This window comes from Eurypyga helias, unplaced genomic scaffold, assembly GCF_000690775.1.
Source record: "Eurypyga helias isolate BGI_N326 unplaced genomic scaffold, ASM69077v1 scaffold44546, whole genome shotgun sequence".
Taxonomy (NCBI): domain Eukaryota; kingdom Metazoa; phylum Chordata; class Aves; order Eurypygiformes; family Eurypygidae; genus Eurypyga; species Eurypyga helias.
The window spans coordinates 1-14,930 of NW_010255517.1; the positions used below are offsets into that span (position 1 = coordinate 1).

A 14,930-nucleotide genomic window follows, 5' to 3' on the forward strand; every position below is an offset into this window, starting at 1 on the left:
CCCCCCCTTCACAGTATTCAGACTGTGATTTCTGTACCATTTATTGTATTTTCAGGCATGATTTTAAAAAAAATAAAGGCCACTTTTCAAAACTACTAAGACTAGTACAGGCCTATCCAGCAAACGACTCTATGTTCCATCAGCCCATCTGCAAGACTTAGTTTGGATACTACGTACAGAGGAGGGCATTAGGTGAAGTTTTCTTGGTCATAAATATGACATTATAATGCTATGTGATACTTGATTCTTTAGTAAAGCTGTATACAAGATACTGTTATTCTTTTAATGCTCTATTTCTTGTAAATTAAAGGGCAATAATGAGCAGCCTGTTCAGACCAGCAAAATAGGTCTGGGTAGAAGAGAGTATCAGAGCTTGCAGCATCGCCACCATTCGCAGCGTTCCAAATGCCGTCCACCAAAAGGCATGTACCTGACCCAGGAAGATGTGATAGCTGTTTCCTGTAGTCCCAATGCAGCCAACACAATTCTTAGACAGCTGGATATGGAACTAATCTCATTAAAGCGACAGGTACCATGGGTTATTGGTCTTGTTTTGTTTTCATCTCAGATTGTTCTGATTGTAATGATTTTTGAAGATTATCTGTGAAGATTGTGAAACCTCTTTAATGTGAGTCTTCCTCATTTTGTTCCACAGTTATCACCGGAAATGCTGGACACTAGTTTACTAGATATTCTTGGGGTTTGTTTTTTTGTGTTCGTCTGCTCTTGTGGGTAACATGAAATAAGATGACTTCCTTTTTTTTTTTTTTTTTTTTTTTAAAAAAAAGGAACGTGGGGAGGCATGGCATGAAAACAGCATTACAGATCTGGGGACAAGAGACAAGCAAAGTCACCTTTGATTTTATTTTTATCTTTTACACTGTTAAAAGCATTTGTGTGACAAGCCAGAATAAGACCAGTGAAGCAGTGGAAGTTACACATTTTCTGCTTAAAATTGTAGCTGGTTTTCTGGATGTCCTTCCCCACATATCATGAAAGTATGGGCAGAGGGAAATCATGGGCCTAGTTATTTCTCTCTCTGACTTGATGAGCTTTCTACTTCTTATTAAATTTAGAAAAGCTTTGTAGGCTTCACCCTTAAGAGGACAATTGCCTGCATCCTTTGCATGAAGAAGCGAACTTTTGGCACCTAAAATTGAAACACAGAATCTGTTCAGCTTCTAAGGGTCCATCAGTATGTGCATGCTTGCTTTCTAGGAGCAGTGGGGCTACAAAGCCACGGCTTATCTCCTGGGATTTCTGCCTCCTTATAGACGGCTGAGGGCTACCATGTTGCAAAATCATGGAGTGAATGAAGGGTTTCATGGGGTTTTTGCTCCCTTGTATTCTTTTACAGGAGAAATATGCTTCTTTCTGTCACAGCAGGACTCTGGGGCTAAATAGCATAGTTGTGTTTCACTCTTTAGCCTAAGTGTAGGTGAGTTACAGCCTTGAGGTTGTGTTTCTCTTTTTTTCTTGCAGTGATCTCAGAGAGGCAGCCTTTGGAATCTCCCACTGAGTTGTCTGCTTTTGTGTCCATACTTAATGAACACTTGTAGTAGCTGTGCACCATAGTATGCAAAACTATTTTCTTACCTCTGTTACCTTATGTGCATTGCTGTCAGGTTGAAGTGGTGAATGATACATACATGTACAATTTGGAAAGTCTTCCTTTTTCGTAGAACAAGATACCTTACCTTACATAAATATTTTAAATCATTTCAAGAATCACACTTCAAGGGAGTCAAGATGATCTAAGGTCAATAAAAAGCAGTCTGTCAAAAGGAACTAACTTGAAACATCTCATAAATATTTGGGTTGGGTTTTTTTTTCCCAAAGTGCTTTTTGGAGAAGGAAGAAGTTAATGTATACAGTACCTCTCACATAGATTTCTAAGGACCAAGTTTTGTGTCTAGAATATTCTGCATTCTTCTTCAAGAACATATGCATCATTATCAAAACTTGCTTGTGGTGTCCTAAATTTAATATTCCTGCAGACAAACTGTTCTTTTGAAAGACTGGCTTAAATATTTTTCTCTCTGTAGTAAACTGTGCTGTCTTTTTTTTTTTTGAACAGTTAAAAGTAGTGAAGCCTTAAACCATAATATTTCTCTTTCTAACTTAGGAGGTACACTTGTGGCAATCCTAGTGAAGATATATGTGTAAAGTGACCAACTTTCTTTGTGGAGCTGATTAACTTTGTTGTTTTTGACCAAGGTTCAAAATGCTAAGCAAGTAAACAGTGCACTTAAACAGAAAATGGAAGGCGGGATTGAAGAATTCAAACCTCCTGAGGTAAATCAGAATAAATATTAGAACATGTGGCCTTACGTTAGTGGGAAGCTACAGAAATGTGTTTTGCTGCAGCGTAGCGCTTGCGTATCAGCAGACCCTTAAACAGGATCCATTGAATTACATGCAGGGGTGAGTCTGTCTGGATTCTTTACAAGGAATTAGTGGTAGGCTTTTTATGGCAATTGGCTGCATAAAGAAGCGGAAGAAACTGAAGTGTCATGTCTGTTCATGACAACAGGGAGCTGAAATTGAGGCCTGATATATGGGTTTTTCTTCTGATTAAAAGTAGTTAGTGTAGATTGCTAGCAATAAACTGTGTTCTGTGTGAAAACATGACTATATATACATTTTGGTTTCCAAAGTAAATGATTTATTTTTACTGAAATTCTTCTTTTGTCTGCATAAAGATCACTAGCTTGTTCATAAGTTATGGTGTAGCTGATACTAAGAACTGCAATAAACCAGGGAGAACTATTGGTGTAGTTCTAAGCTCAAATCCTTAAATGCTCCTTCCCGCTTGTGAAAGCGATCTTTAACATGATGCATGGATATAAGCAAGAGATTTTTACCTATGTTACAAAATGTAGTGCAAGTGAAACGCATTCTGATGCTCAGGTATCTTGCAGCTGTTGAAACATTTTAATGATCTTTGTGCCATTTTTCTAATTTTAATAGTCTAATCAGAAAATCAATGCCCGTTGGACCACAGAAGAGCAGCTTCTTGCAGTACAAGGTATGTAAACAGTAGTAGCGACTTGAAATCTGATGCAAAGGATTTGAAGAGGTACTGAGGCTTATGTTTGCGTTTCCCTCTAATGAAAAGCTAAACTTTAGCTGTTCTTAGAAGAAAGTCACTAGGAAAACAGCAAAAATAGTGAGAATATTTAGGGCATTCATTCAAGGAACACGACACGAGTCTTTCAGTTACCCATATTACATCTTGAATAGAAAAGCTAAGCTGGGCTTAACAATTGTAGTCTTACCAAAAAGTCCCTTCAGTCATCTTCTGAATCACTTCACAGGAATTCCTCTAAAGTGGAAGACTTGAAGTAGTAGTTGAAATAATAAAATTTGAATTAAACACTTACTAAGACATCTCTCCATATTCCTGAAGTAGGAAAAAGGAAAAGTAAAATGGCTTTACAGTTACTTTTCGCTGTTCCTGAGGGAATAAAAGGGCAGATACCTGTCCAGTGGAAGCCTTGTAAGAGTCTGAAGCTGGACATGGATACTTGACTAACAGTCTTATTGGAGAAAAAAACCCAAACATTTTCTAGTAGGCTATCGATACAACTAATCTGCAGTTATTTATGTGAAGAAAAACTGACTCTTGTCTTGCAGAGACACGAGTCTACATGTACAGTCAAGGAGCATGCAGGGGAAATATCTGGAAAGCCTAAAGTTTTCTTGAAGTCACTATATATTTGACTGGCTTTTGTGCATCATCTTTTTTAAGATAATATAATCAGCTCAGTTATACACATCTGTTTTATTTCTGCGTTCTGCACCTCCTTTAAAATGAAAGACTGAATTTTAGCATAAACCCTTCAGTTTGATCAGGGTACGAGTGTGAAGCTGTGGGGTGTGCCACACGTGGTAGTTACTAGCCAGGTGACTGAACCTAAAGTTAGGTTTATATTGAAGTGTGAATGGAAATGCTGAAGAGCATGGTGTGTCTGAAGTCATGCCTCTCAACTTCTGTGCCTCAGGCTGGGATCTGCATCTCCAAACCACTTTCTGCCCTAAGTTCATCCTCTCAGTGTTGCTAACAAGCTCGCTTTTTAAAAATTTGTTCCCCAACGCAACTGAAGGAGATGCTTGCCTTTAATACAATAGTGTAGTAAGTAGAGTGCCCGCTGGGAAAGTGGGGAAGATCCAGGTTCATTGTGTCTGCCCTGGCATGAAAGGATTCAAGCCATCTTGCATTTTCATAGTTCGGTTGTCAGAGCCCTCACTAAGCATCAGTTTGGGAAGCAATAAGAGTGTGGTGAGCTTTTAGTAAGCTATGGCACTGTGTTACCAACGAGGTAAATAATAAAGCTGGAGCATGGGTATAAGAATGAGGGTTGGTAGTGACTCCCTGGAGAGGAGTTCTGGTCTGCTGGTCTGTTCTCTAGGGAGCGTTTCGTGTTTTGTAAAGGTAGTCAGTCTCACTACTTAAGGGTGGGTGAGAAGTCAGGCCTTCTGGAAGAAACGTGTTCTCGTTGAATTTACATGTGATTCTTACATTATTGCTTCCTTTTTAGTCCCCCTCTTTGCCACTGTATAAAATGGAGGTGGGTGAGCACCTTAACGCCAGGGACAAAGTATTCTATTATCCCACCCCTACCCTTTTTCCTGGTAGTAGCGTCTCCCTCCTGGAATGAGAGTGCTGTAGGTATTAACCTCTTGGCCCTCAGGCTGAGGACCCTAATCTCTTGCTTCAAAATAACTGCTTGAGCTAGCAGACATCTGCATGAAGGAGTCAGGCTCTCTTTTGCCCTGACTCTGGTTTTAAAAATAAAGTGGCCGTGGTTGCTGTAGTAAAAGCTGCCACAATGCGTGTTAGGCTTGAATTTGGAAGTTGGCTTGAGCATGGGGACATTTAGTTTGTACACTTAAAACAGATTTATTTCATCAAATGTCTTGATACGTCTTGGCATGTGCTTATACTAATTTTACAGAAATCATAAGCATTAAGCAGGTAGGTGGAACTTCTGAGACCTGTTCACTTGAATTCAGACATTAAATCCTACCATGGAAAGCACAAAAATAATCTGCAGTAATATAACATTGGTACTGTTTTCCCTAAACATGAAAAAAAATCTTGTCATCTGTGGGCTAATCTCAAGAGATTGACAGTAACTAGAGAGGAGGTAATGAAAAAACACACCCTAAAGCAGAGCTGAGTGTGTAACCTTAAAAGCAGTGTGGCTGCCTGCAGTGGGGTTGTGGACTCAGATTTATGATCTCTAAGATGATTTTCTGCAGTACAATTTATCAGGTTACTGTTCAGCTTTGGATAGTTATTGAACATCATGCGCCAATTCATCACTTATGGAATGTTAGAATCACAGACTGGTTTGGGTTGTAAGGGGCCTTAAAGCCCATCTAGTTCCACCCCCCCTGCCATGGGCAGGGACACCTTCCACTAGACCAGGTTCCTCAAAGCCTCATCCAGCCTGGCCTTGAACGCTTCCAGGGATGGGGCATCCACAGCTTCTCTGGGCAACCTGTTCCAGTGCCTCACCACCCTCTCCGGGAAGAAATTCTTCCTGATATCTAATCTAAACCTCCCCACTTTCAATTTAAACCCATTACCCCTTGTCCTGTCACTACAGACCCTTGTAAAAAGTCCCCCCCAGCTTCCCTGTAGGCCCCTTCAGGTACTGGAAGGTGCTGTAAGGTCTCCCCTTGAACACTTGAGGTGTTTCAAAGTTACAGACCTGATTTCTGTAGAGAAATGTATGAGCATGATTATTATCTTTTCAAACTAAGATTTCAGCAATGTGAAAATTGCAATTGCAAAAATCTTTTAAGATTCACTTAGATCAATAAAAGTTGAATGGGAAAGCAGTGTGTGACTTTCATGGCATTGCAGCTGGGACAGCCGGGATCTAACCCAATGTAAGGTGGTTGCCAGGAGCACCGTAATCCCATCGCAGTGAAACTGCAGCTCTCCTAACCTGGAGGTTACCATTAAGTGTTTTTGCCTCACTGTAGTGCTGTATTATTTATGTTGCTTTGGGCCCAGGCTAGGGTTTTGTGCGCCTGTCAGTGTTCGCTGTGCGTAGACAGTGTCAAACTTGGGTTTATGAGTCGCTCAGAGTTAGGCGTTCAGGATAAGAGGTGGTGATAGTGAGCACACACGCGTTCGAGTGCACCTTTGCAACCAGGTGCGGTTTTGAAGAGCTTGAAGGGTTCCCGTGATCAGGACTAGTTTCAAATGAGCCGGGAGAAGGACATTCATACATGTGAAGTGAGGCTATGCAGTCATCTTCTGAGCTTCACTTTTAGCAACCTAATAAAATGATTCTTATTGAATAACAGATTAAACACTTCAGAAATAATTTGGGTGGTGTTCAGCACAGAGTTTTTATAAGGATGTAAGTAATGTGCACTGATTCGAAAGGGATGGTGAGTTGGCATCGACTCTTACAGGTATGCCAGCAGCCTATGCACAAAGCTTTTCCTAAACAGGTATTGAACTTCCTCTGTTTCTGATGCAGGTTAAAAGGGTTCAACTACATGGTCGTGTTGATGCTCTAGCATCGCTAAGTGACATGCTGAAAAGAATCCAAAATGGGGAGTGCCGTGGGTAGCTAAACTAAGGAAATTTTATTCCCTTTGGCTATTTCTCACAGTTGGGCTCTCAGTGAAGGCAAGACACACTATTTTCAAGCTGTTTGCTCGGAAATAGGCTTCAAGATGTTATTTTTGACAACTTCAGTTGACATTAGCCAGCAGGCTCGGTTGTTTTGCGGATGAAGGGGAAGGAAGGAGCACAGACAGCATAGTAACAGAAAAGGCTGAAATCCCTAAAAGTCCAAATTAGGTTTCAAAGAGAAATGCACTTTGTTCTGCTGGGCACCGTGTGCGCTTGGTTAGTTGTACAGGGTGTCAGGTATGTGGCAGTGGACATTCAGTGATCACTATAAATTAGTAAGGGTGGTAACGGAAGGGCATTCTGAGAATATTAAAACACTGTGGGTGCATGCAGCTTTTAAGGAGTATAGTTGATACCTTGTAGAGCTGGTGACGTGCAGAGCAGTTCCCTGGCTTTGCTTTGCCTAGATACATGCCCTCCCATGTGGCTCTGCTAGATCTCTTTGTTTTCTTTCCAAGGTTCTTGCAGTCAGGATAGTTGGACTCTTTTGTATGCACTAGAAAAGATCTTAAATAATGTAGCTGGTCTCTTGACAGTTGAAACGGCAGCTTCAGCTACAGAAATTGGTACTATCCTGGAGCCGAACTTTCTCCTAAATGGCAGTGAGTGTACATTACCACATCAGAAGTGCCTATTAACGAAGAACGTAGAAAAGAGCAGAACAAGCTGAAGGTCATACTCTCCACAGTTAAGTTGAAAAGGAACATAGCTTTCAGATTTGAAACAACTGCCACTTTCTGAATCCTTCGCTTTGCTTTTCAGAAAGCGAGGCATGAAATCAGGCATAAATCTCTCCTCCTGTAATGAGTGCCTGTCCTCTAAGCGCTGTAGTATGTTCAGAATGAGTTTAGTTATCAGGAGCTTCACAGCAGAAGTCAAATTCTAACTCACTCATGCATAGCTGAGAGCAAAAGAATTGAGTCTTCTGTTTACAGACTCTGGAATTAAAACTCTGTTTTATTTCTTCCAATGTCCAAAAGCTTGGTCACTGGTGATTAAAAATGCACTTTGTGCAGCTAAAAGCAGTGATCTAGATGCTGGAGAGTTTGAGGATTTTCTTTCTTAAGCAAGAGAGAGGAGCAGCTGGACACATACCCTAAATACAGCTGAGAGAAAATCAATAAACTTTGGATCATAGTTCCAATTTTAGGTTAAAAGTATGGAATGCCATACTCAAGGGTTTTTTGTGTTATATGCAAATGTAGTTTTAGAACTTTTAAAAGTTCCCCTTGGGGATTTTTGGAAAGGACCAGCAGCATTTTCTTGTCAAGTGCTTGTAAACAAAAGTGACCTACTGACATTGATATGAAAATGAATTAAAAGAAGGATGCAAAGATCTTTTGTCCTGCCGCTTCTTGCTGGACAAGTTGATCCTGGAGCTTGGGCTGGGCTGTCCTGTAAACAGACACTGATAGCTTACATTTACTTACGTGCCCCAGGCTGGTTGTCCCAAAACCCCAGATTCTTCTGCCCAGCTCGGATGGTGACTGGAAGCTTCAGAAAGTCTTTGTCAGGTGTATGCTCACCAGTTGCTCTTTGTAGCCTTAGTAGAGCAAGCCACGTGTGGAGGAATAGATTAGGGAGCCGTCCCCCCCTGTTCTGCCCCGTGCGTGGCCCAGGAGCTGGTGCCCTCCGCCACTCCCCTGCACAGGCTGTGGGCAAAGCAATGCCTGCGTGCGGCTGGCACGGAGGGAGCCTACAGAAGCTGCCGGCACTTGTCACTCAACATTTCTAGTGTTATACCCTCTTCACAGCTCTACACACGTGCTCAGCCACCCTCTGTCTCCTGTCTTGGACTTGTCTTGGGCTCCTGCCCTTACTGCAAGCACACTGAAGGGTTTGCCTTGTTGTCAGAGGCCGGATCTCTGTGGTTTAGGCTGGGAGGCTTGGTGAGTAAGCCAGGATCTTTAAGAAGAGCGGGTAATGACCTTTTAATAAAGTTCTTGATTTGTATGTTGATAGCTGTGCAATTAAAAATTATTTTGCTGTAATGGAAATTGAGGCCTGTTCCTAATTGAGAGGTCCTCCTAATTAGCGAGTCCTTGGTTTGCAGCTCCCATAGGTTCTCTCTATAAATACATCACACGTAGCTGTGTCTGACTGATTCTTCACAGCTATGTTATTTACTTTGCCTTCCAGGTGTCCGAAAATATGGTAAAGATTTTCAAGCTATTGCAGATGTAATTGGCAACAAGACTGTTGGCCAAGTGAAGAACTTCTTTGTAAACTACAGGCGTCGGTTTAACTTAGAGGAGGTATTGCAGGAATGGGAAGCGGAACAAGGAACCCTGGCTTCTAATGGTGATGCTTCTGCTTTAGGGGAGGACGCAAAAAATACTTCTAATGTGCCATCAGGAAAGAGCACTGATGAAGAAGATGAGGTGTGTTTTGTGTACCAGAAATAAGTAAGCATGGGTTGAGGAACAGCGTTTTATTTAGCGATGTAATGTAAGGTTAACTGGTGTGGAGTGGCAAACCGCATTCTAAAGAATGATGATGAGCTTGCACAGAACTTCAGCCAGTGTCGTTAACCAGCCGGGAGCAGGACTGCACCTTTCTTAGTGCCGATCACGTTACTGTTTTATTGTTAAAATACAGTTCTCGTTCTAGACAGAAGACTTGCTTCGTAAATATCTTTTTAGTTCTGCTGTCCATAATGTTTTGGTTGGTGATTTCTTTTCAGTAACTTCCCAGTTTTTCGGTTTTGTTTGGTTTTTTGGTTTTGGTTTTTTTTTTCTTTTAAATGCTGTTTCCTGTGTAGTGGACAGTGGCAGCCCAACTGCACCACGTTCTGGCTGGGGCAGCTCTTTACACAGTCTTGTCTTTGTCCTTTGTGCAGGCACAAAGCACTCCGGCCACTCAGTGTTTAGGCCCTTCACCTCCAGCACAGGCATCTGCTCCGGCACCTACGGCTCCCATGGCAACTTTAAATCAGCCGCCCCCGTTACTTCGTCCGGCGCTTCCTGCCGCTCCTGCTCTCCATCGCCAGCCTCCGCCACTTCAACAGCAGGCGCGATTTATTCAGCCAAGGCCGACTCTAAATCAGCCTCCCCCACCGCTCATCCGCCCAGCTAATTCCATGCCTCCTCGTCTAAACCCAAGGCCGGCGTTAACCACGGTTAGTGGCCAGCAGCCGCCCTCGCTGATTGGAATTCAGACAGAATCCCAGTCCACTCTGCACTGAAGAAGTAAAGCAGAATTACGCTAACTCCTAAGTTTGAAAAATTCAATCAATGCTATGTACTCTTTTTTTTTTTTTTTTTTTTTCCAAACAATGAAGGGGAGAAAAGAGCTAAGCCTTCACAGGGATCACACCAGTTGGAGAGGAGCAAGCCAATAACTAGAAACGAATCACGTGAATGACCACCTGTATAAAGATATTTTTATGTCGAAGACCTGTACAGCAGAACAATGCCTACAACACAGCCCTCCTCTGTACGAGTAACTGTGGAAGGAAGCTAACTTCTTAAACGAATAAATGTTCAACACACCGAGATTTTGTTTAACTGATTTTTACTCTATTTATTTTATTACAGTTCTTTGTAGTCAAGCATCTAACTACAGGAAAGTAGTCTGGCAAATCTAGGAATAGATATTGTTGTAGGAGACTTAAATGTAGCGTTGGGTTTTTTTGTTGTTGTGTGTGTGAATTACTTTTTTTTTTTTTACTTTTTAGTGAGGAAAAAAGAAAAATGGCCTTAGGTTCAGAATTTTTGGCCCTGTTTAGGTAACAGTAGAAACATTTCACGCACTTGTAAAATGTAGTTGTTTTCTTCTCTTCATGTTTTTCCCGGGACACTTTTTTTCTTGTTTAAAAAGGTACTGTCTTAGTAAATACTCCCCTCAAAGTGTATGCCGAAGACTTGGTGAGCTGTTGTACCAAATTTACTCAATCTCACATGTGTTCTACTTGCAGAAGTTAACTGAAATCAGGAGTGCGCTTTCCTGCTGCAGTATCTCTCTGGGCTGCAGTGGAGAGAGGCAGTAGCTTCTACCACCCAGGGGCACGACAAGAGAGGAACCATAAAGCAAGAACCATTCATTTCATTTGTTATTCCACTAATTCTTCTAATTTAAGTGCAGTCGAATTCCATTCCTCTGAGAATGGCTGTCTGCAGTTGGTGTACCTTGGGTCACTGATACCTTGCCTGAGAATTCCTGAGGGAAGCGTAGAGGCTGGTGGTAGGATACTATGGCAGGAGTTACTTACTGCCAGCCCAGTCTTCCTGTTGAATTCTCTGTTTTCTTCTGTTTCTGGCAGAGATGATTAGCTGGGTGGAGGCAATTGTAAGGGTTTTGTTTTATTGACTAAGTAAAATCTGTATTTTGATACTACCACTTCCAAATCTTAGGAGATTGGAAGGTTTTCTTTCCACTGCCATCACTTCACTCCTTGTTGTTCCAGACCTTGGTTTATGCCCAGCAGTGTTTAGGGCGCTTTTTTTTTTTTATTGTCCTCCTTCCCCCACCCCTTTTTTCTCTTATTAAAAAAAAAAAAAAAAAACCACAACATAGATGCCTCTACCCTACAAGTAAAGAGAGCTTCTAATGTGAGTAGCTTGAAACTGTGATCTGAATGAAGCTGTTGGAAATACTGCCTTCTTGAGTAGGTGATGTCGTTTGTGTTGACTGCCATACTCTTCAGAACCTTAGTTTTGCTTATACCTGAAATGATGTTTAAGAATCCTTTTAAATCCATTCTGTTATTAACTAGGTTTGCCCTTGACTAAAATGAGACTTTGTTTGAAAATGGCTTTTTCACAGGTAAAGTAAATGGTCTAAGGATCAGTCTAGCAGCTGGCCGAGGTCTTTTTTTTTTTTATGTGCAAAGGGAAGTTCTTTTACCATCAGATCCTATTTCATTTGTAAATCTAGTATTAAAGTTTGATAGTTGCGGCCTGACTTGCAGTTACGGTGTCAACCTTTATGGTTTAGTTCTTCATTTAAAAATACCTTCAGACCAAATTTGAGATATTTTTGTAGTTGTTGTTCTGAACAGCCCTCACGGGTGTGCTGAGATCTCGTACGAAACATCCCTCTGAGGAGTTTTCTTTTGCATCAGAGTAGAAGTTTAGGCACTGGGTGAGCATCGGGTGTCCTCTCCGCTAAGAAAAGCAGCATTGTACAACCAGCACCGGGGAACTGGTGGTCACAGAAACTTGAGTTCTGGGAGTCCTAAGTGTCCCGTCCCCAGCTATGCACAAATCCGGCCGCTCACCAGCCTTCAACCCATACGAACCCCATCTGGTACATTTTTGACATCCTAAGTATCTCGGTTTAATCGTTAACAGCGATAAGAGAAATCTTCAGGATTTCTTTATCGTTTTTTTTTTTTTCCCCCTAGCATTGAGGCTCCCCGGTGTGTGTATTGTACCTTTGCTGATTTTTGTCTCGTCTCTTGTTGATAGACTCCAGTATGCAGAGTGTTGGGTGTTGCCGTGCAGCTGGCCACTGCCAACTGCTATAAAACTGTTCAGTACATTGTAATTCCGTTTAACCTTGTTTAAATATTCTATAACTGGGCGAAGGTGCTGTATTTGAAGGGGGGAGGGAGGGCCAGGGATGGGTAGTATTTCTGAATTTGCATACACTGTAGCACACAGTAGGGAACTCCTAGCATTTGTAGTACTAAATGAGGATGTACATAGCAAAATGTCTTTATTGTGTGCTTTGCAGAATATGTGCATACAGTTTGCACGTCCTGTTTTGGGGGGAGTAGGGTTTGTTTTAAGCAGTGTTTGCCTGGAGAGTGATATGCTTGCTGCTTAAAGGATTAAAGTTTCAAAGAAATCTGTGTCTTCTATTTTTATGTACCTTGTAACGGTCTAATATGTTAGGGCCCTTATACTGTGATTCTCTTCTAAATTCATTTATATTTTTTTAAGAATTAGAAATAAAATTATACAATGGTGTTTGGTTTCAGTGGGGAATTTCTTTTTGCCATATCTAGTCTCCTGTTTTGTAATGTAGTCATGAACTCTGACTTCAAGGTTGGCTTAATTTTGTCACTTTAAAAAAATGTAAAATGTTTGCACACTGAAGCTGGGCAGAGAACGTGTATCTTACATTGTTCAAAGCTAATGTAACTCTACAGCTTTTTGTACAGTTTATTTTAGTTAATAAAGCAAAATGGTACTAAAAAACCAGCAGGTTTTACAAACGCAAGGCATAACCGAAACGACATGTCTTCTAGGAACAACGCTGGCAAAATATGGATGTACAAGAACTATCAAATTGTTGCACTTTAAACCAGAATGGGTATGAAGTTGAGCAGGTATTTCTGCATTAATAAAACAATCACTAAACATCACACATCATAGTAAAGCAGTTTAATTTGTCTTACGCTTGACCGTGAGCAAAAGGAATTGTAGCTACCTCTGTCCTCAGGCTTTTGTCCATCTTTTATATCCTTGGGATTGTTCTTAAATCACACGGTGTTTATCCTGGATACCTCACAGTTCATGGAGAACGGGACACAAACCTTGCAGCAGCGGGTAGGAGCGGGAGCTGGTGTGTGCAGGGAGCGGAAGGGCCATGGTCAGGACGAGGGTTGCCGGAACTGCGGAGCGGTGCCTCTTGCTACCAACAGAAAGGAGCAGGCTCGAGCGATGGCTGGCGTCAGAAATGTGGTTGTCTGGTAAAAGCAAAGCCTGGGCGAAGACATCCTGAAGTTGCTTGCTCAGAGGGGCGGGTCAAAAGGCAAAGGAAGCCGTAGAGGAGTCGGCAGCTGTCAGGGCTCCAGTGCAAAACGGTGCGCTGAATGCAGCTTGGTAGTTTTAATCAGTGTGGTGAACCTCTAGCTCTTCCTGAGGTTAAAATAGCTTAACCTCAGCGTTTGCCTTTTTTCTGAGTTAAAAGCAGGTACGATGGTGAAAGATACAACTTCCTGCAATCCTAAAGCAGGTATGAGCAATATAAAAAGCAAGCATAAATTCTTCAACACCACTTATAATCTGTTACCCATGAATTCAGCATCAAAAATCTACAGTCAGGTAGGGAGGAGGGGCAAAATAATATGGGTTATGGTGTCTGGACTATTTAATAAGTAACTGGTCTGGTTTTTGGTAACACATCCTTACGTTGATGCTGAAGTGCAACTTGAGGAAAAAAAATGGCTGCATCTTCACTATTGGCAAAGGCTGCTACGTCTCAGTCGCCTCAATTATTCTTGAATCTTAAAGCTCCTTTGCAGGGTAGTTTTGTACACTGCAGTCATCCTAGCAGCAAAATAAACCCTCATCGCTGTTAGCTGACTTGGAAGTTTTCCCTTGGACTGGCACACAAGGAAGCGCTCAGATTCAGGGATTGTGATCCCTGCAGGGATATGGCTTTGCGCGAGTGCAAACCAGGTGCTTGTTAGGCTTACGGGGTCTGGAGAATTGTGATTCTAACAGGTTTGCCGGCCCCCAGTACGCGATGATCCGTTTGAGGGATCTGTTGTCACCACAATTCTCCCCGCTCCAGGGAATTACAATGTTCTGCAAGTAGGAGGATGCAAATACCCACCTTGGGAAGCCAATCCCATCTCCAAAGAAACTATGTTTAGAAATATTTCCTTACAAAAATGTAGTGCCTGTTGTTCTGAGGGATGATCCTCTGACCTTCTCAGACAAGCAGTAGCCAGACTAACCAGGATATTCCTAAAGGCTAAGAAAAAAACCTCAAAACAGTAAACTTTTGCCAGAGGGAGTGTTTCAGGTGGTCTCTGTTGCAGTGATGGCCTCCACACCTTTGCTGGACTCCCACAGTTGTAACGCAGTATGGATGGGTGCCCTTGGGAGTGGCAAGTCGGAGTCATTAAAAAAGAAGAACCGAAACCATTACATTACTACTATTTTTAAAGCTCATCTTAATCCAGGTAACGCATCCTGACTTTCTTTTTCTGATTGTTTTCTTGTTTGCCAGCCTTAGTGCATGATCTATCACAGTATTTTCCTTGGAGGCTGGTTTTCCTGGACGTGGTTTAATGTGAAGGACAGGACGAAGGGCAGCCACCGGCGATGGGTCTGCAGTTCCAACCGAGCTGTTGGCCGGAGGATGGCTGTGCTGGCTGCCTCGCTAAAAAACCCCGTGGTGTGTCTGGAGGAGTGAGCGATGAAGACTGGCGTGTGACGATCACCAGCGTGTGCTCTTGGCGTGTTCCGCGTGGGACTGGCTGTGCCATTGCCCTGCCGTGGGTGTAGGTAATAGGAGTAACCCTGTTCCGGGCGGGCAGGGATGCCAGTGGGATGCGTTGCCCCAAGGAGGAGTGGGTGAAGGCTGCCGACCC

General features: G+C 42.3%; 1 protein-coding gene across 1 annotated transcript; it reads left to right on the forward strand.

The window, feature by feature from the left end:
* Window positions 1–310: 310 nt before the first annotated feature.
* Window positions 311–9,845, forward strand: RCOR3 (REST corepressor 3; the record flags this gene model as incomplete). Its single annotated transcript, XM_010153338.1, has 5 exons — window positions 311–529; window positions 2,218–2,295; window positions 2,971–3,028; window positions 8,801–9,042; window positions 9,501–9,845. Coding segments are annotated over 5 exons (942 nt in total), but the record flags the coding sequence as incomplete, so codon positions are not given.
* Between the last annotated feature and the right edge of the window lie 5,085 nt (window positions 9,846–14,930).